The following is a 20,463-nucleotide window of genomic DNA, read 5'->3' on the forward strand; positions in this document are numbered from 1 at the left end:
GCTTTTCTCAGTGAGAAAGACACTCTGCCCAACTAATGCATCCACTAAAAATGCATGAGTCAGGCCTTGAAGGTCAGTCTTTTCTCTTCCTGGGTGAGTTTTCTGGCAAGTCCTTACATATTGCAGGCTTCAGTTACCTTCTGTGGTACAAGTTGACACTTGTCTTCTGCCGCACTTGGAAAGGGCAGTGTGACCACAATCAAGAAAGTGCACATGAGCACTGGCACCCTTTTTCTTAGGGAAGAGACTCAAAGAGCAGGACTAAAATAGCCAGATCTGCTGCATCATAAAGGCGATCTCCTTTTGCCTTTGCTATGAGAGGGAAACAGTAGCGTGGTTAATACAGAACAGCCAGTGTGCCAAAGTCATTTTACGAGGTCTTAAAATATATCATTACATTGGCCAGAGATGTATAGTCTTAATGGTGTTTGGCACAGGCTGTGTGAGTGACAGTGCAAGGAGCAGGGTCCTGCTGGGTGGGTGGCAGGGGGAAGCCTGCCTTACGTCAGCATCAGCTGTCTTCCCCACCCCTTGTGGAGAAGGACCTCACAGCCCCTTGGGAGGAATGCAGGACGAGTCCTATCCAGAGATCAGGCAGGTGGCTGCAGATGGAGAGAGACTGGAAGACCCCACAGTGACTGGGCTTGAAAACTTAGTCACGGTTAACTAATGTGGCAAGCAGTTCTCCAATGTATTTTAATTTTTGGCTCATTTTGAGAATCGATTTAAAACTATGAATCCTCTCTTCACAAAAATGCTCTCACCCACAAACACAAAATTGTGCCCATAGTTTCAAAGGTACATGAACCCACTGTGATCTCTAAGTTAGGTGCTGTTGCCTTGGGAAGAGAGGAGAGCTGAGAAGATCAGGAGACCAACCAAGGACAGGAAGCCTATTCAGCCTGCTGGAGCACAGGAAGGCAGTTAAGGAGATTTCAGTCCTTTACTATTTCCCAGAGGTGGCTCTTGATGGAAAAATGCAGCTAAATGTAGCCAGAAGCCCACCTGCACACAGGGCACTAATATATCTCCAAGTAGAGCAACAGGGAAAGCAGTGCATGTCAAGGGGGAGACCCAAGTAACCGAGAATCAGTCCTGTTATCTCAGCTGGTCTACCTCAGAGCCCTTTCCTTGCTCTTCTCCAAAGATTCAGCTCCCAATCTGCAGCCTGAGGCCAACTCCTGCAGAGGCCTCTTTGCAGGAACTAGAGATAAATAATGAAGGTCATCAAGATTAATGGAGAGAGCAAGAAAATGAACTAGGAGACCTATTTATGGGCAAAAAAGTCCCTTAAGTTGCAGAATGGATTCTCCAAAACTTTTGAAAAAGAAAAGATTCCCCAAATGTATTCTGTAGGGGAAAAGGAAATTTTATTTTGAAAATAAAGTTTGGTTTGAAAAGTAAACCACTTGCTGTTTCTCGAAAAGGTGCTGACATTTTGCAGATAAAGAGAATAAACTGCTGTCCTGCCTTCAGCTAGCAGGACCCAGAGGCTGGGGATTCCACAGCAGATAATCTCTTTAGCAGGCTGAGCTTCCTTATAGATTGGCTGGAACCGGCATGGGTCCCACATGAGCAGTGGGGCTGTTAGGAATAAGCTTCTGGGGTCAAGTTCTCAGAAACACTATTTTTTTTTTTTTAACTGCAGCACCTGTCTAGAAAGAAGCAGGATCTATTTGGGTGGGTGACAGCCCAGGTCACACACAGGAGTAACTAACTAGCAGCAGCAGCCCCTACTCAGAGCCTCAAAACATGTGTTTCAAACCCCCCTCAGAACTGACCACGCACCTTAACCCATCAAATCTGCTCCCTTAGACTCAGAGCCCCTGTGGCAAAGACATTCACAGAACTCTAGGTAGATGCACAATATTTGACAATTTCAGCTTTTCTCTTTGCTTTGGACAGTTTAATTTGTGATGCCATTGTGTGTATTTTTTAAAAAGATTTTTCTTTTTAAGACTCTTCTCTCCCATCCATTATATATCATAGATCTCAGCTTTTGTAACCAGGAAATCATGATAAAATCCAGAATGGGGATGAAGATTCTACATCTTATGGACTGACAATGAAATAGGTCAGAATTTAGAGCCCAAGCAGTCATATTCAGCAGTTGGAACAACAAAGCTGGTCTTCAAGATGCTTTCTTTGAACACCAGTTTTTAAATCGTGTCACTAAAGGTTACTAACCAGCATTTCAAGGGCAAAAAATTGTTTTCCCCAAACTACATTTTTAAGCAGTTCCAAGCAAATAACAATGTAAAGAAAGGGTACTGGACTGAGGCCTGAGATGGGATTCTGGCCCTGGCTTGGCCCTAAGTGGGCAGGACATTGTCCCTCTCTGAAGGGCCTCTATTCTATAAAGTGGGGGTGGTAGCCTAAACCATCACAGGTTTGTTCCACTTCTGAGTCTAATTCTAAACTGCACACAGAGGGGAGAAAGAAGAGTCACAAACACACTGCCTGCATTTCTTTAAGACAGATCCCGACTCCTCAAGACAGTTTGGTCTTACCCCTTCATCACTCGGAAACTCCCCTCAGACCTGGCAGGCCTCTCTGTCCCCACGTGTCCCTTCCCCTCCCTCTGCTCTGCTCCTGGTGCTTTTTCCTTCCTTCAGAGGCAGCCCTATCCCTCTAGGGAAAGACACAGCTCCGACTCACCTCCTCCACGAAGCCTCCCCACATCGACCCCTCTGCTCCCTGCTCCTCACAGGCTATTCTGCCAGCACGGGCACTTGTTTGTGTGGCTTATAAAAAAAGTGACTCGGCAGTCACTTTCCTGTGGGTGTGTCTTTTCTCCTCTTGCCCTGTGCCCGGCTTCCCTGTTCAGCAAGGTTCTGGGGGGTGGAGCCAGGACTGGGAAGAGGAGGCGACAAGGTGATCCCCTCCTCCTCCCAGCCAGGAGTGGGGCTGAGGCCACACAGGACCTTCAAGTAGGGCTCCCACTTTCCTTCCTGTCATGTTTCTGCAAAAGACAGCCTGACACCCACAGAAGGAACGCCTCGGGTTGGACAGTAGCCTCGGTGCAGTCCTGTTCAGGTGTGGTGGGAAGGGAGGGTGTGTGAGAGGTGGGACTTTGGGTGATGGCGACGGGTGAGCGCGACCTACCGTCCACGGTGACTTGGCAGGAGCACTCGGCCTGGCCGGCGACATTCTTGGCCACACACTTGTATGTGCCTCGGTCCTCTGGCAGTGCCTTCTCGATGGAGACGGAGCAGAGGGAGCCTGGAGAGGAAGAGGAAGGACTGTTGAGTGGACCAGGTATGGGGCCAATACTTGCCCTGGAACCTGCAGCACGGTCGGCAAGTGTTATTCCCACGGGCAGCCACTCGGAGCCCAGGAGCCAGAGGCCCAGTGGGAACCAACCGCTATCCCCACTAACGCCAGGTCCAAAATAATTGATCCCTAAACATACTCCCTCTTAGACCCTGTAACCTTCTTCTAGAGAGTTCTCTTATGAGGACATTAAGGAAAAGGCACAGAAGAAGGGAAAGAAATAGTCTCTACAGTCTAATCCAATGAAGGAGCAGGTGGACACAGGTCACACACACTGGGGCATCACCAAGAGCGCTAAGCACTAGCCAGACACAGGTTTACAGACCTGTGTGAGGAAAGGTAGCCGCTGAGGGAGCTCTGCTCAGTTTACAGCAGTGATTCTGGGAATGCATCTCAGAAAAAGTTCTGAACAGAGGTGGGTGGGGGAAGGCAGGAGTCTGTCCCGCAGGGGCCCTGGCCTGTGGGAAGATGTGCTGGGAGAAGGAGGTAACTGTAGCCTGGGACCCTGGAGCTGGTTTTGCAGGAATGGTATCTGAGTTGAGAATCGTGGGATGGGAGAAGGGCACTTTGGAGCTGCCTCCCTTCGGTGCCGGGTCTTTTGGCCACCTCAGGGAAGGGTGGAGATGGCCTTCTATCCCGAGGACTCTCACCCAGTCTACCTTCACCCCAGCACACCTCTTCTGGCCTGGCTGGGGGAAGGAGGAGATGGGCTGGGTATACACAAGAATCTGGGGTCTGGTCCTTACCCATCCTGGATCTCTCATCCCATGGCTAGTTCCTTGTCTGGGGGAATCCCCTTGGGGAGTTTCCCTCGGGCTGTGGGAGAGGCCAGCTGAGGACTGGGCCTGCTGGGCCAGGTAGTAGGGCAGCAATCAGTTCCCTAGTTCCTGCCTTGAGACATACAACAAGCCAACAGCATGCCGTCCTGCCCAAAGCTGCCCCTGCTGTCAGGGGAGTAGTCATCACGCAAGGAGGGGGACAGAGCCAGAGCCATGTGCATCCTGCTGCCTGGAACCACTGGCTTTGGCCACTTCCCTTCCCCCTACCACTGCCCAGGGTGGGCAGAGCTGTGTATCCCACCCAGGTATGTGTGGGTGGTTTGGCCAGAAGGGAGGTCCGCAGACACAACTCCCAAAGGGCCTTGGATCTCAACAAGTACCCTCACCTCTATTAGACAGATGTAGTCTTGACCAACAAATACAAGAATGTTCAGAGAGAGGAAGGATGATGTGAGTTCTGCCCAGACAACCTCACTAAGGCTGCAAGAGGAAGAGGAGTCTTAATAGTTCGCTTCACTTCTTGGCACCTGGGTGTGGCTTAAACAGGAAAACCTGGTGCGTTCTCTCTGGAGCACACCTGCACCTTTCCCCCTCTTCTTCCCTCAAGGCCATTGCTGTCTTTCTCTCCTAAGCTCCAAGGGCCATTCTTTTGCCTCAGGAACTCATTTCCTGAGCCCATGCAGCCCAGCTGGCTCAGTTTTTCTTTCTCTGTGACTTTCCAAATAACTTTCACTTATATTTGAAAAACAACAACAACAACAACAAAACACAGGGAAACCACAGTCCTACTGACTACGTGGGGCAGGATGGCTGATCTGCATGCCCACCCCCTTATAAGACCTTGCCTCTCTGGCAAGGCCTCGCTGAGTTCTTCTACAGGGGAGGGCAATGGATAGGGATTTCTTTCACTGTAAGAGAGAATCTGCAGAAAGTGTAACAGAAAGGGTTTAAGTTGGATCTTTAGGAAGTCTGTCATGAGAATATGAAACCTGAGGCACAGGAATGGAGGAATGAGTTAACTATATTCTAGAGAGAGAACTTTCCACTTATCTGGGAGGGCAGTAGAAGGCTAAGATGACCTCTGACCCCAAAACTCAAGGCTTAGAGGAAACAGACCCCATCTTGCAATTTCCCCTCAGTCTGAGGCTAAGGCTCTGGGAGCAGATACCCCACTCCCAGTGCACATCCTGTTCGAATCCTTGATTGCCTTTTGGTTTCAGTCCCCCAGCTGCCTTCGGCCTTAAACCAAATGGCACAAACTGCAGAGACAGTAGTGAGGTCGACCACTGGGACAAGTGGAGCATTTAGACCACAGCCCTCGCCCCTCACCAGGGAAAGTGCCAGTAGGCAGCTTTCCCAAGCCGCTCAAAGCCTGGACCCCTGGCCATATGCGTGGGCTGGGGGAGGGCCCCCAGGCAGGCTTGGAGCCTCAGCAAGCTCAGATTGAAGAATCTGGTATTTCCTGTGGGACAGCTTATTCCTGACCTCCAGAAGAAAAACGTTTCCCAGCGTGTTTTTTTGAGAAGCCTCAGCCTGGTGGGGAATTTTGAGAGGGAGGTGAGGGGGATGGGAGCAGTTACCACAGAACCAGGAATCCAGTGAATGGCTCAGCTAAACTGTCCCTGGGAGAGCTTCTCACGGTCATGGGGTCTAAGATCCCCCACCTTGCTCTTTTCCCAAGTGCATGGTGTATGGAGAAGACAGGGGTGTGCATGGTGGAGGGAGTGGCCCAAAGCCCTGAAGATTCTGCTCCAAGGCTGCCCTCAGTCAGCAGGGCCTGGCTCCCTGGCATGTCCGAACAGTGCAACTCAGCTCCAGGTCACCTCTTCAGGGATGGTGCCTTCCATGTCACTCCTAAGCTAAGCACTCCCAGCCATAGATGGACCTCTTCTGTGCCCTAAGCTTAGCTTAATCAAAACATGTCTCTCAACGCCATTGCTGAAACCTATGTCTGTCTCCCACACTAGCTCTTGGAGGGCAGTGACCATATCTATTATGAATGTTTTTCCTGAGCCTGGAATGCAGTCACAGTGAAAAAAAATATTTGCCATTCTGAGAATGACAAAGGCGCATTTCTGTAGCAGGTGACCTGGTAAGATTTATGCAAAAGAGAGTCATGAACATTTAATCAAATTCAACTTGCCTCGTAAAAGATAATATACAGGCATACCTCGTTTTATTGCACTTTGCTTTATCGTGCTCCACAGGTGTTACGTTTTTTACAAACTGAAGGCAAGACCCTTCACCAGCAAAAAGATTACAAGTTGTTTTATTGCATTACGACTTGCTTTATCGCAATGGTTTGGAACCGAACCCACAATATCTCCAAGGTATACCTTTAGTTTCTTAAAAGAAAAAAACCCCTCCTAACTCAGAGTTCTTGAGTGGATTGTGCCTACAATGAAAAGGGCTAGAATAATGCCTCACACATAGTAGGTGCTACATAAATCCTTGTGTTTTGTAGGATGAACTTATAAAGGTTTTGAAAAAGCTTTTGCAAGGTCCCACACTGAAGGCAATTAAAAATGAATCATGGGTTGACAACAGCAACAAAAACGAATCCTTGTTATTAGACTGGTAAAAATTTTTGCCAAGAAAGAAGTTTGGCCTGGGGACAGGAAACAAGGCACAAAGATGGAAGCCCCTCTAGGGCAGCACAGAGCCCCCTGGCTCATCGGGTTCCCACTCCCGGGCTGAGGCCTCAGGAGTGCTGCTGTAGGTTCAGAGAGGGCCTGGTGTGGCCACTCTACCAGCCTGGCAGGCAGGCCCAGCATTGGAAGTGAACACTAGGCACCCTGAAGCTCTGGAACAGACAGGAAGAGGGAGGACATCTCCACATGTCCCTCCAAGAATTAATGGACACTCCAGCTGACTGGGCTGCTGTCACACTTCCTCTGCTCTCCTCAGCACTAAGTGGGGTGGACATAACCCAGTTTCGGAGGGCATGCGGGCTACAAGCCCTATCCAAGTCGCAAGTTCAGAGAAGCCCCCTGAAACCTATAAACAGAGCATCCACTAGCAGTTAGTGCCCAGACATACATGCTGATGTGGGGGGAGGAGAGCCCAAGAGTTTCTCATGGCCAAAGGCAGTGACAGGAGTCTCGGAGGGCATCCTGGAGGAAGTGAATCTTGATCTTAGAAGGGAAGACTATACATGGTTCGGTGCAGTGGAGCAAGAGTTTCAAGTCAGGGAAGTGGGGGCAGAGGGGATGCTGTGGGGTGTGAAGCGCCAGGAGACCTGCACAGTCACCCCCTCCATCTTCTCCGACAAACCACCTCAAACCACAGCTTCCTATATTCACTGATGCCTTCACTGACCCCAGTCACCCAGACAGTGACGCTCAGTGGTCTTCTACCCCTTCCTCTTCCCTGCCCCTCTATCCCCACCCTTTCAAGCCACAGGTTCTGCTAATTCTGTCCTTGCTTCTTGAACTGGTTATTTCCTGTCTGTGCCCCTGCCTACCTTGTTAATTCAGGCCTCACCACCTTCCTCTCAAACCTCTTCAGTAGGCGCCTTACTTGTCTTTGGGCACAGAGTCAATCAAGCCCCCTAAACCCCAGCTTTGTGTGCACTGCTTCTCATTCAAAACTCTCTCATGGCTCCCTACTGCCTTTGGAATAGAGTTCCTCAGCATGACACAGGGTGGGCTGAGGCCATGCCTTCCCTTCCTCTACAGCCCAGACCATCCTGTGAGCAGGCCTGCATTCGTAGCTACTGTGCCCCTGCCTAGGAAGCCCATACCTTCCCTCTTCTGGGCTGGGAGTTCTGGGCTACCTTCAAGGTCACAATCTAGACCCAGCTCTTACCATCAGTGGCCCAGCACTCAGCTCCCTCTCCTCCTGCTCCCAGAAGCTCATCACGGGCACTTGACTGGGATAGCTTGATCATTGTGAACGTGTATTCTCTCTTTCTATTGACAGCAGATCCACTCACACCTCTCTGAGGGACCTACTCCGTGCAGTGGGGCTTGAGGTGGTCACTGATAGAGCTCTAAGATGGGCTTTCTCCTGGGTCTCTGTTTAACCCAGGATCTTGACGACTTGGAGAGCGAAGCTCTGAGGGAGGAATGATGGCTGGACAGAAAGAAAGTGGGGCTGATATTTTGAGACGAGGCACTCTCTCTACTGTGGCAAGATGGACAGGACAGGACTGTTTCAGGGTTTGCTTCCTCCATTGTAGTGAAAATACCAGAGATTTGGCAAGCCCGAGAGCACCACCAGTCCTTCAGCCTCTTGACCACTGTTGACAGTGATGAGGGGTAGTCATTAGCATTTTTCCTTGATAGGCAGCTCTCTTGGTGAGCGGATGGATCATGAAAGGTTTCCCAGCTGCATCAGTATGCTGACATGCTAACAAGAATTAACTTAGAGGTAACATATCATAGTGGTCTAGGCATTGGAACTGTCTGCATTCAAATCCCGGCCCTGTTACTAGCCAGCTGTGCAACCTTGAGCAAGGCACTTAGCTTCTCTGTTCGATGGGCAGCATAGTAGTTGGGAGGATTAAGTGAGGGAAAAGTGTAAGATGTCCAGGACAGTGCTGGGCCCGTAGTGTTCAATACATGCCCGCTGTTCTTATTTTTCAAAGGAGAATTACAACTATTTAGAATATTTTTTAAAGTTGGATTTGGGACTGTCTCCATAAACCCCTCTCATCTCCCTCACAGTCCCTGTCTATCTTCTCCTTGTGCTGGCCTTCTTTTCATGTCTTCTTCTGCTGCTTTGGATCAAAACTGCCCCTTTGAGATGGTTTCTGGGGGAGGTAGTGCTGGAGTAGCCAGGTCTCTATGCCCTTTAACACTCAGTGACCAGCAGATGTAACAGACTGCTGCACTCTGGGCAAGAGTAGCAACGTCTAATGGCTCAAGCGTGTTTCTGAGACCAGGGCTGAGGTCTGCTTACATTGTTTAGTTGAGTGGATTGTTTATAAGTGACTGCTGGTGACTCTGCAGGTTCCATGCAGGTCTCCGAGCTTTGGGCATTGCCTTCAGCTGTCTGAATATCAGTCTTTCTGAGGCTGTGCTGCTATGGACATCACATTGCGCAATCCTGTGTGATACACATGCCCCAAGGACGGCAGCGGCCCACCCTCCACCCTGCCAGGAGATATCACCTCAGGGTAACCTGGGAAATGCTCCTGGTCAAAGTTCTGGATCAGTTTTACCAAAGACTTTCCGTTTGGGAGGGGCCCACAGGGGTGACAGGGAAGGCTGTGGCATGCACCCCCCTGGACATCTCACCCCACCATTGGTAGTCCCCATGCCCACCTGTGTGTGGCAGGCTGGACTAGCAAAGGCAAGAGGGTGGATGGGGTGACTTCTGGAGGACCCTACCAATATGGCCATATCCATGTGGAAAAGCTATCCTGTCAACACATTAGCAGAAAAGAAAACATTTTTCTCTCTCCTGGCCAATTTCCCCTCTACTACTCCAGCATTTAGACTCAAAATGTTCAGCTATTCCAGATCTGCTGTCTGAGATGCAGAGCGAGAGAGAAGCTTCATCATGACCTGAGGGGCTACCTCTATCTTCCAGGGCTTCACTCTGGGCTTTGGAAGGGAGGAAGGAAGCAGATCACGGTGTCAGGGAGGGAGTGGAGAGGGGTGAGGTGGAGGACAGGAGGAGAGCAGCAGTGCAGGGAGTGTTTCTGAAATCTCAGCTGATCTGGACTTGACAGGACCTGTCCTCTTGGGCCTCTGCTCTGGCAGCTCTCTACCCTCCAAGGTAAAATGCCACTTCCTGGGGAGCTTTGTGCCCTGCCCAGCCCAGAGCCATAAGCATCAGCCTCATGCTCAGGCCATACTCTGCTGGCCACCAGAATGGGGTGAGGGAAGTCTCCCGGACTTGGAGCTCCCTCCCAGGTTTGGAATTTACAAAAACATTTCAAACCCAATTGAGGGTCCAGGGAAAATACCCCCCTCACCTCATCACTTCTCTAGAACTCCAGACCCCAAAAGTCCCCAGATGGCAAGACTTAGAGCCCCCCCCCACCCAAGAATGTGAAATAGCAGCAAACGAAAATCTCATCCAAATTAGGAAGCGAGCTGCTCTGTCTGCTGGGAGCGTGTGCCATAGGGGATGTTTGGGTTTTAGGTTCTCCCACAGGTCCCTTCAAACCCACTATGTTATCAAGACTTTAGTTGTTGACCCCAAATCAGTCCTATGCCATCCGGTCACTGCACACCCTTCCCTAAACCCAAAATGCTGCTGCAAAAGCAACTGTAAGCTTGGAGTCCCTGGTGGGCTCTGGCCCCTGTGCCTTCATTTTCAAACCTGTGAACAGAGCCCTCTCCAAGCAAGAGCTGTGGGGCATTAGTCCAGGCCCCGTGTGCTCTGAGGAGGCCACTGCTGGGGTGCTGAGAGGGCCCTGCTGGAGAGATGCCAAGATCTGGGCATGTGCCACAGAACTACACTCCCACTCACACCCCACAGGAATGGAGTGTGTACCCACGGACCCTGAGCAGGGCACCTGTCCTGTGAGTGAGAGGCACACAGAGGCTGTGTACTAAGAGGGGTCCTCAATAAGACCAAGGCCCCATGAGCTGGCAGTGACCCTCATGCAAAAGTTCCTTCCTCCCCAGCCCCTGCCCTCTTTACCTTCTTGGGAGAGGATGATGAACCTGGTAGTCTTGAGTGTCTTTCCATTCAGCGTCCAGGTGATGGTGGCCGGGGGGTCAGAAGACACCTGGCACTGGAGTAGCAGCTTCTCGCCCTCGGCCACATGGACATCTCGTAGCTTCTCCGTGAAGGTCGGGGCTGTCCCTTGGCTCTCCGATCTTTGTTCATTACCTGTGCCTCCTGAGTGCCCCTTCTTGCAGTTCACATCATTCTTAACCTCCTTCGTGACTTCTTTCACTGCTGGTTTCGGGGTCTCGGCTGCTTTGGCGTGGCCCAAGGGTTTAGGGGTCTCAGCTGGCTTGGCATTGCCCAAAGGTTTTGGGGTCTCGGCTGGCTTGGCATTGCCCAAGGGTTTTGGGGTCTCAGCTGGCTTGGCATTGCCCAAAGGTTTTGGGGTCTCAGCTGGCTTGGCATTGCTCAAGGGTTTCAGGGTCTCAGCAGGCTTGGCATTGCCCAAGGGCTTTGGGGTCTCAGCAGGCTTGGCATTGCCCACAACCTTGGGACTTTCTGCCACCTTGGCATTCAAGGCCTCAGCATTGTTGCTACCATTCTCTGCTGGTAATTTTTTCTTGCTGCCCAGCACGGAGCGAAAATCCGGGGTGGCAGGTTTTGCAGGTGGTACCTTCTCAGGCACTGGGGTCTTGGGAGTCCCCTTCTTGGCTAAGACAGAGCGGAAGTCGACCTGCTGGGGGCTGTGTACCTTCCTCTCCTCCTCGGACACTGTCTTGGGCTTCACCTGCCGCTGTAGGTTGGCACGGAAATCCATCTGCTCAGCTGGGATCTCCTTCAGGTCCTCCTCCGACACAGTCTTGGTGCTCACCTTCTTTCCCAGGAGGTCACGGAAGTCCAGCTGCTCCACCTCCTGCTGGCGGATGGCCTCCTCCGTGTGCTGCCGGGTCTCCACGCGCCTCTTCAGCACCCCCCGCACGCCTTCGCCGTCGTCCTCCTCTGGCCAACCCTGCCCTCTTGCTGGCCAGCTAGGCCTCAGGGTTCCATAGCAGTCACCATCGCCACCATCAGCACCAACTCCTCGGCCGCAGAGGCCCTCACAGCTGGCAGGCTCCCTCCCCCTGCAACCAGTGAGGGGAAAATGGAAAGAAGCAGGAGGAAAGGGGCCGGGTGAAAAGGAGCCGTCAGGGGAGAGCAAATCCCTGAGGGAGGAGGGTAGAGGGGAGGGGAAGGAATGGTGGGGCTGGCCAGGCTGTGTTTATAGAAGGGAGCATTGGGGAGAGGCGCTTGCTTGCTTAGTTGGTTGTTACATTGGTAATGACTTCAGTAGCCTTATAAGGGTGTGTGCAAAAAAAAAAAAAAAGAAAGAAATTCACCCCCCTCTCCTCCCCTGCTCTCCCTCCCTCATTCGCCTTCCAATCTCTCCCTCTTGGCTTGGGCAGCCTCAGCTGGAGGATACAAACAATCTGGGGCTGCTGGACTGGGCCTGCAGGGGCCGGGAGGAAGGTGCGTGGGCAGTGGCAGGGGGCCTGGCCAGTCACCTCCTGGGGGGCACTCACCGCAGGGGGGTTCGGGTAGGGCTGCTCTGCAGCATCAGTGACACCTGGCAACTGCATTCACCAACCCGGTTCCTAAAGAATTCAAGGGATCAGTACAGATCAAGAGGCTCTCTAGGCTGAGGGCCTCCTGAGCCCAAGGGCTGTGATGAGGGCAGGGCACGCAGCAACTTGGCCATAGGCTGGCTTCTGGCTCCAGGAAAGATGGGACCACAGGCTTAGCTGTGACCCCAACACACCCACCCCAGACCTAGATTTAGGGCCAGGCCCTCCCCTCCCCTTCTTTCACTTCTCGCCCCTCCCTTCCCCCTTGGCTCACTATTTATTTTCCCAGCTCTTGTTTAAAAAGGAAAAAACAAAAACAAAAACAAGACGAAAAAAACCAGTATCTTCTGGACAACAGCTAAGACAGTCATCCAAAAGCAGGAATACTTTTCTGTAAGTATATTACAAAAATAATTCAATCAACTGATTACTCAATCAAGAAAAAAAAGAGTAAAGACTAAACCTGATGGGGGCTGTGATGGAGCTGCTTGGTCTGGACTGAGTGGCCTTGGTCAGTCTGCCCAGTGTCCTTGAGTTGGGTTCTGTGCTCCCTTAGTACAGAGCTGGTTACTCCCCTCTCCTCACAGTGTCCCCCCATCGGCTACTTCCCCTTTGCCTGCTCATGAAATGAGAACACCCTCCAATCCGTACCCATTGGCTAATGCCCTCAGATCAGAACTTTTTGTATTGAAACCTAGCAGGTGTCTCCGTAATGGGTGACCCTTTTTCTTCTTCCTTCAGATGGAGAGGCCTCTGGATTCTTCAACTCACTGTTAAAACTGTTCAGTGTCTCCGAGCTGGGGGGTGACCAGCTGAGGCGCCCCTCTGCTCAGTGGAAGGGCTATTCCAAGCTTGGGTGCTTTAGAGGACTTACAGCAGCAGCTCAGCCCTCCGGCCCCACAAGGCTGCCATCTGCTGGCGTTTCTGAGCTCTGACCAGCCAAGAGGTCCTGTTCTGACGGGGTTGGGGGGGGGGGGGGCAGGTCTGAAAGCCAAAGGCAACTCTTCATGATAATAACCACCTATTTTATACGGCACCCACCAGCTTTCATGATTTTCACATCCATTGTCTTTCTTGTCCCCAAACATCCCAGTGAGGTACAGAGAACCATTGTACTCATTTGAAAGGTAAGGAAAAGAGGCTCAGGAGTTTGCGCGAGGCAGTGCTGGGATTCTGGGGTCTCCCACTCATTCCACGGCACACAGTGTCTTACCAGCCCTTCAGGGACCAATGTGTGCCTCACCTCCTAGCATGGATGTGCCAAGCTCTGTGACAAGTTCCTCACATAATCCATCTCACTTAATATGACAGCTCTGTGAGGCTGGGGTCAGCACCATTTATATAGGTAGGAAAAATGAGACTTATAATGATAAAGTAACCTGCCTAAACCCACAGAGCTAACTAGCGGGGAAAAAGGCTGGGACGTGGGTCCACCTGATTCTAAGACCTGTGACTTCCCACCCAGCCCTATAGTGCTCATCAGTACAAATCTATTCTGGGATACATGTGTGCATGCGCATGTCTATGTGTATATGTACAGATCAACCACACACATGAATTCACATGTATGTGGGGTCGACCTGGTGGGCACCTGCACCTTCAGGTGTGTATTTGGGAACACGTGCCCATGCACCAGTCACTCCACACAACAGACACCTGAGCATGTGTTCACGGAGCTCTGCTGATGTTTGTGGGTACCTGCCTCACTGTGCCCAGCCACCCTCCCAATGGAGGGCTGACCTGGGTCAGACCCTGCCAGCCCAAGGCACAGCAGATGATGTTCAGGGGTCCTGGGGTTTGCTGCTCACTCTCTAGCACTAGGACCCATTTGAAGGAAGGAGAGGTTGATCTTTGCCGCCCCCATCCTTCCTCTTATTTGTTGGATCTCCTCTTGGACACCTTCCTCAATGCTCAGGCTCTCAAGGAGCACAGATTCAAGGTTCAGGGAGCCTCACGTCTGGAGAGCCTGACAGCCCAAGGTGCTCCTTCGCTCAACAAACAGCAATTAGGTGCCTCCATGGTGCCAGACCCCAGGAAGGCTGAGGGGCCCTCACAGCACCCTGAACACTAGCACAGAAAGCTATGGAACTTGGGTCAGTTTGTAGAATAACCATGGGAAGTAACTTAGGGGGGGGATGCCCAGCCCCTGGCACCCACTTCTGCCAGGCTGCTGGCCAGAATTAGGCTATTCTTTTCCCACTTTTCTTTCAGGCACAGGGTGTGGTGCTCAGGGCTGGTGTGAAGCAGGAGGACAGGATGCTCAAAGGCCATGTTTTCCTGCGAGTCCTTTTCAACATCTTCTTAACTGAGTTTCCTCCTGTCACAAGGAGAACGCAGCCCAGATGCAAAAACCAGGAGCAGACACTGACCAGATGGCCCCGCTTTACCCCAGCCAAGCTCCTCAGAAGCTTTAAACAGTGGGGCGCCCTGACTCCTGAGCTGGACTAAGCTCTATCTCCTTGTGGGGGACACAGGTAAGGGCTTCTGTTGTTTTTAATTCCCTGTCTTCGAGGAGGGGACCACAGGTGGCCTGCTGCTCAACCCACTCCGGGGCCTCACCCTGAACCCCCAGGGCAGTGTGATGGGCAGCTGGGAGGTCAAGAACTTGGGACTCCATGGTTAGCTCACAAGTGAACCATCCCTCAGGGTGGTCTGGGGGTCACTATTTCTGCAGCTATAAACTTAAATCTCTGCAAGGCCTTTAAGGCAAATCATGGTTCATTCAAAGCCTGCGAAGGTCAGAGAGGCCTGTTGCCTGGGACCCACACCAGATAATCTAACCAGCTGGAAGAACCTTTGGGGCCCCTGCCCTGTGCCCAGCCCAGGTGCTGCCCCAGAGGATATGGGGCTATCACCCTGCACCTTTTATAAACTAACAGAGCCCTTTGTGCCCCCACCTCCCAACCCTTGAATAAGAAGCCTACTCCTTGGGTACAAAGCCTTGGAGCCTGTCCCACTCTAAATCACCCACCTCTGAATGGATTTTTATATGCAAAATTAGCTTAAAGATTTAAGTTCCTGGGAAGCAACTTTTTCAGATGGAATTTGGAGCTAACTTTTTGACACTTCCCCTTTTAGTTCAGACAGAAGAGCTAGGAAAGCAAGGGGAGGCAGAAACCACGCAGCCCTCCCACCCCCGCTTCCTCCCAGTCACCCAGCCCTCCTCCTTGAAAGGCATTCTGCCCTGGGTCTCGGTCTGATTTCTGTCAGGATGAGAAAAGCAAGAGGGGAGCGAGGCCCCTGGCAGGCCTGGCACACATTCCTTGGGAGAACTTTCCACTGACTTGCTCCTTCCCCGCTGGGGACAAAGCCAAGGCCAGGGCACCAGCCTCCCAGAGGAATGGAAAGACTGGACTTTGGGGAGCGAAAAGGGGCAAGGGCTGTGGGGTGAGGACTCTAGTGTGATTTCCCAGGTTCCCCAAGGTCCCAGCGCACTTGGGAGAAACAAGGAATGAAAGAGCATCTGATTTCAAGACAGAGATTAGGATTCTAATCTGGGCTCTGCTACTGGCCTTTGGGTGGCCATGAGCAAGTCCATGACCCTGAGACCTCAGTTTCCCCCATTATTAAATGAGGAGGCAGCTAGATAACTTCTGAAGTCCCTTCCAACTGGGACGGCCTAAGTTTTATGACTGTCCCCAGCTGGGCCCAGACAGTCTGCCTGCCGACCTCCTGATGCAACCCTCCACGCTGGCCTGGCCGCCTTCCCACAGCCCGTGCTTTGCCCTTCCCTACCCTGTCTTGCTCAGCCTATCCAGCAGGCCTTCAACAGGCCTCAGCCTGTTTTCCTCAAAATGCCCCCCAAAGCTCATCTCTTTCAGGATGTCTGGTTGATTGATATGAGTGATTGCCTCAAAGCACTACCCCTTCCATACAGACAAGCTCTATTCTCACATACGATGTTTCCATGACTTGTACTGGCCTTGGAGAGAAGAAAAGTGTATCTTTTCCTATTTTGGAGGGAGATTTGCCTTCCTGAGAATAGCTGGTTCAGGCACAAGGCAAAGGCCACTGGTGGCTTCTGAACATACACTGATAGCAGCAGGATGACTGGCCACCCCACAACCAGCTTATCAGCTGACCACAGATGTGTCATTAGCTCAGCTGAGACTTGTTGAGACCTGCCCAGCCTAGCAGAACTTCCCAGCAGATCCATACATTCCTAAGAAATAATAATGGCTACTTTTCAAAGCCACTAAGTATTGGGGTGGTTTGTTAGGCAGCACAAGCCGACTGATACAAGTATAAAGCACATGCCCAGAAAGGACCCAAGTGGAGGGAACACATACCAGGTTTTGTGATTATTGCAGGAACAATGCTCTATCGTGGCAGTAGCCGTGGCATGTGGCTACTGAGCCTGTCTACAGCTCAGTGTCTTAAACATGATGAGCTCAGTATAGGGAAATGATTCATCCAGGAGAGCAAGCCCCCTTACAAAGTGGCCAAGCACCTGAGCCAGGGCAGGTCCAACTATCTTTGTGATGTGGCACAACCTATTTGCAGAGTCAAGGTGCAGACAAGTGCTCTTCTTCAGTGCTCACACCAACCCTAGGGGCTGGCATTCTGTCTTCACCAACCCAGGCTTGGCATGGAATTTTGAGTTAGAGCATTTTTAAAATAGCATTTTTGGATCACATTCATTTTACAAATAGCTACCACACGCTGACTATGGGCTAGACATGGTCTAGGCACTGGGAACATGGCAGTGTGTCCTCATGGAGCTTACCTTCCCATGTAACCTAGAAAGACCTTGAAAGGGAAGAAAAAGGAATGGGAATAGTTAACTTCCCTGCAGTGGTTTGAAAATATCTATGACTTCTTCAATTCTCTCTCCAGAGGCGGAACTCAATTCTCCTCCCCTTGAGTGTGGACTGTACTTAATGACTCACGTCTAATTGATATAAAACATGGCAGAAGTAATGGTGTGAGACTTCTAAGGGGAGACCATAAAAGACACTGCAGATTCCAGCTCGTCTCTCTCTGGGATCACTAGCTCTGGGGAAGCCAGCTGCCATGTCATGAAGACACGCGAGCAGCCATATGGTGAGGTCCACATGGCAAGGAGGTGAGGCCTCCTGCCAACAGCCCTGTGTGTGAGCCCTCTTGGAAGTGAATTCTCCAGCCTCAGTCAAGCCTTCAGAGACTGCAGTCTCTCCTGGCATCTTCAATGCAACCTCATGTAAAACCCAGAGCCAAAAATCACCTAGCTAAGCTGTTGCAAATTCCTGAATCATAGAAACTGTGAGATAATTATTGTTTTAAGATGCTAAGTATTGGGGTAATTTGTTATACAGCAAGAGATAACTAATACACTCCCTCTACCTGCTGTTTTTCCCATTTTGATCCACACTTCCCTCCTTCATAATCTCCATGTACCAAATAACAGGGAACAGACACGGGGTGTAGTAAGACAGAGGGCTCTGGAGAACCGAGTCAGAAGGGAAGGTTCTCCGTGAGCGTCTGCTCTACTGAAGAGGAGAAACGAAAGCTTGTGAGCAGCGCCACATCTGTGCTCTCTTTACCCTGAAGCCTAGTCCCACACTATTTTGTGCTTCCTCTGGCTTCCCAGCCCCAGGTGGGAACTTTGACGGGAGGTAGGAATTCGGGGGCGGGACGTGCAGACTCACTTGAGCAGGATTTCATACTGGCCGGCGTGCCAGGGTTGCACATTCTTCAGAACCAAGGTGAACACGTCCTCATTCTGCAGCACCTCAAAGTGGCCAGTGTCTTTGGAGAGGGCTCTGCCATCTCGGAGCCAGTGCACGGTGGGGAAGGGGTCACCTGCTATGGCACAGGAGATGAGGACACTCTGGCCCAGGGAGGCTGTCACCGAGCGAGGCTTGCTGATGAACCAGGGCTGGGTGCCATCCTGGGGCTCTGGAAGTTGGCAAAGGGCTGAGTTAGAGAGGGAGGCCTTTCAGCAGAGAGTATCCACTTGACTCTCCATGGTGGTGAAGGTCGGAAGACAGCATGTTACCCAAATTACAGCTTGTTCAGAAATCACTTTTATTGGATATACAGTTATAGCATACTCTTCTTGTGGCAAATCTGTTGTGGTTACATTCTCAGAGGATAATATTCACAAGAACTGTATATCCAGAGCAAGGAGAGGTAGCCCAGAATGTACAGGGGCACTTGGCCGGGCACCAACGATCTACATTAGATGTGATGATTAAGAGTTGCCACTTGCTGTATGTGCACTGAACTTGTCTCTTCTCTTAAATGGAGGCTCTCTGTAGGCAAGGACTCTGATAAGCCCAAAACTCATGTCAAAAGGGAACCCTGCCAAATGGTTACATGTATTATGAAATGTCCCTCCCAGCACTCTGTGCAGCTGTCACCAGAAACCCAGAGAGGGCAGGACTTCAGAAGGTAGGGAACAGCGGCCCTACTCAGTCAGACCTGGAGACGCAGGGTGAGGAGCTGGTCTCTGGGGCTGGGATAGGACCAGGACAGCACCGGGTTCATGGTGGGAACAAAGTAGGTTCACGTGGTTTCCTCACCTCCCGATTACTTTTGGAGAGACCCTGGCAGCACCCCTCCCAACCGTGCCGGGCGGCTGATCAGCCTCACCTTGCACCGTGAGCACAGCCTGGGTGCGAACCTCTCCAGCGCTGTTCCAGGCTTCACAGGTGTAAGTGCCCGTGTCCTCCGGGAACACCTCCTGGATGCAGAGGCTGTGCCGAGTGCCTCTCTGTTCGAAGTGGAAGTCCTCGGACTCCTGGATCTCGTTCCCATTGTGAAGCCAGATGACCTCAGGGGGTGGGTTCCCTGAATGGGAGGAAGGTTGGGGGTCTGGTCAGGGAGGTGCTTTCCTGGGCCGTGTGACAACTCTGCACATAGTGCTGGGTCACTGTAGTAAATACTAAACTATGCCTCAGCGTCCAGCAAGTACTCTAACTGCATCCAGCTCCTAGGCTTCTTGGGAAGATGATGCGAGTTCGCACGGCCCCCATCACAGCTCACTAGAACAGCAGGTTAGCACAGCACCTGGCATAAAGAAGTATTCAATGCTCGCTCTTATAATTATTTCACAACAGATTTGGGGCAATGAAGAAGAACCCAGAAATGAAAAACTATGATTTCACAGATGAAAAAGGAAACCCAGGAAGAATGGTTTTTAAATCAGAATTCAAGCTGCCTGAGTGGCAGCTGGGCGGCTGGGTGTGAAGTGCCCCAGTTTGTCGCTCTGGGCTGACCCTCACTGTGGCGTCCAGCGTGGCTTTATGGCAACTCTGTTGTCATCTTCACCAGGAGGGATGCTCCGCTGCATTTCCTGTTGTCACCCTACAAGTGCTGTCTGAGGGGAAAGATGAGCGCCAGCTCGTACGGGATTTCTAAACAGGGCTCATGAAGGCCAGCATTTTCAGATTTTACTAGTCCACTTTCCTGGGTGGTTTCTAGCAATTTCTTGGGACATAAAACAATGGCCGTCTGGGGGTTTCCTCTGTGGTAAGAGCTGAGCTGCTCTGCTCTGCTTGAGAGGAGCGAGGCTGCAGGAGGTGGCCTCGGAGGTGTTGGGCTCTGGAGGAAGGACAGGGGACCACATCTGTCTCCGAGGGGTTGGCTAGCACGTGTCTGAAGGCTGCGTGCACAGCGCCACTGATTTCTGTCAACTCAAGGAGTGCAGACAGGGGAGGGGACTCAACCTTCCACGGGGGCTGTCCCAGGACTGCCTCCAGCCGGCAGGAGCAGGGAGCTCTAACATGGTGAGCCCAGGGGGCCTCTCGCAGCCCATCTTTATTGCTTCTGCAGTTCAAGAGGAACTAAAAACCCAGGAGGACTAAGTGAAATAAGTCAGACAGAGAAAGACAAATACCATATGATTTCACTTATATGCAGAACCTAAAGAACAAAATAAACAAATAAAGTAGAAACAGATTCATAGACACAGAGAACAGACTGATAGTTACCAGATGGGAGAGAGGTTGGGGGGCTGGGTGAGACAGGTAAAGGGAGTAAGAAATACAGATTCGTAATTATAAAATAGTCACAAGGATGTAAAGTACAGCATAGGAAATATAGTCAATAATATTGTAATAACTATAGGGCTAGGTGGGTACTGGAAATATTGTACCCAGAATATGATTGGAAAGTGTATGGTTGTAAAGTGTATGATTGTAAAGTGTATGATTGTCTCACTACTGTGTTGACACCTGAAACTAACACAAAATGATACTGAATGTAAACTGTAATAAAAAATGAATGACACATACAAATAAAATCCTTTTATATAAAAATAC

The 20,463-nt window shown here is 51.2% G+C and overlaps 1 protein-coding gene across 1 annotated transcript in view; it reads right to left on the reverse strand.

The window, feature by feature from the left end:
• Nucleotides 1-20,463, reverse strand: part of MYLK (myosin light chain kinase) — a 229,387-nt gene that overhangs the window by 67,952 nt on the left and 140,972 nt on the right. The window contains exons 14-18 of the mRNA XM_087818186.1: nucleotides 18,794-18,991; nucleotides 17,848-18,097; nucleotides 12,179-12,250; nucleotides 10,650-11,740; nucleotides 3,106-3,222 (exon numbers count right to left, since the gene is read on the reverse strand). Of these exons, the coding sequence (XP_087674312.1) occupies nucleotides 3,106-3,222; nucleotides 10,650-11,740; nucleotides 12,179-12,250; nucleotides 17,848-18,097; nucleotides 18,794-18,991 (1,728 nt within the window). The remainder of the gene's footprint in view (nucleotides 1-3,105; nucleotides 3,223-10,649; nucleotides 11,741-12,178; nucleotides 12,251-17,847; nucleotides 18,098-18,793; nucleotides 18,992-20,463) is intronic.

Source organism: Miniopterus natalensis, chromosome 6, assembly GCF_054644295.1.
Source record: "Miniopterus natalensis isolate mMinNat1 chromosome 6, mMinNat1.hap1, whole genome shotgun sequence".
Lineage (NCBI taxonomy): Eukaryota > Metazoa > Chordata > Mammalia > Chiroptera > Miniopteridae > Miniopterus > Miniopterus natalensis.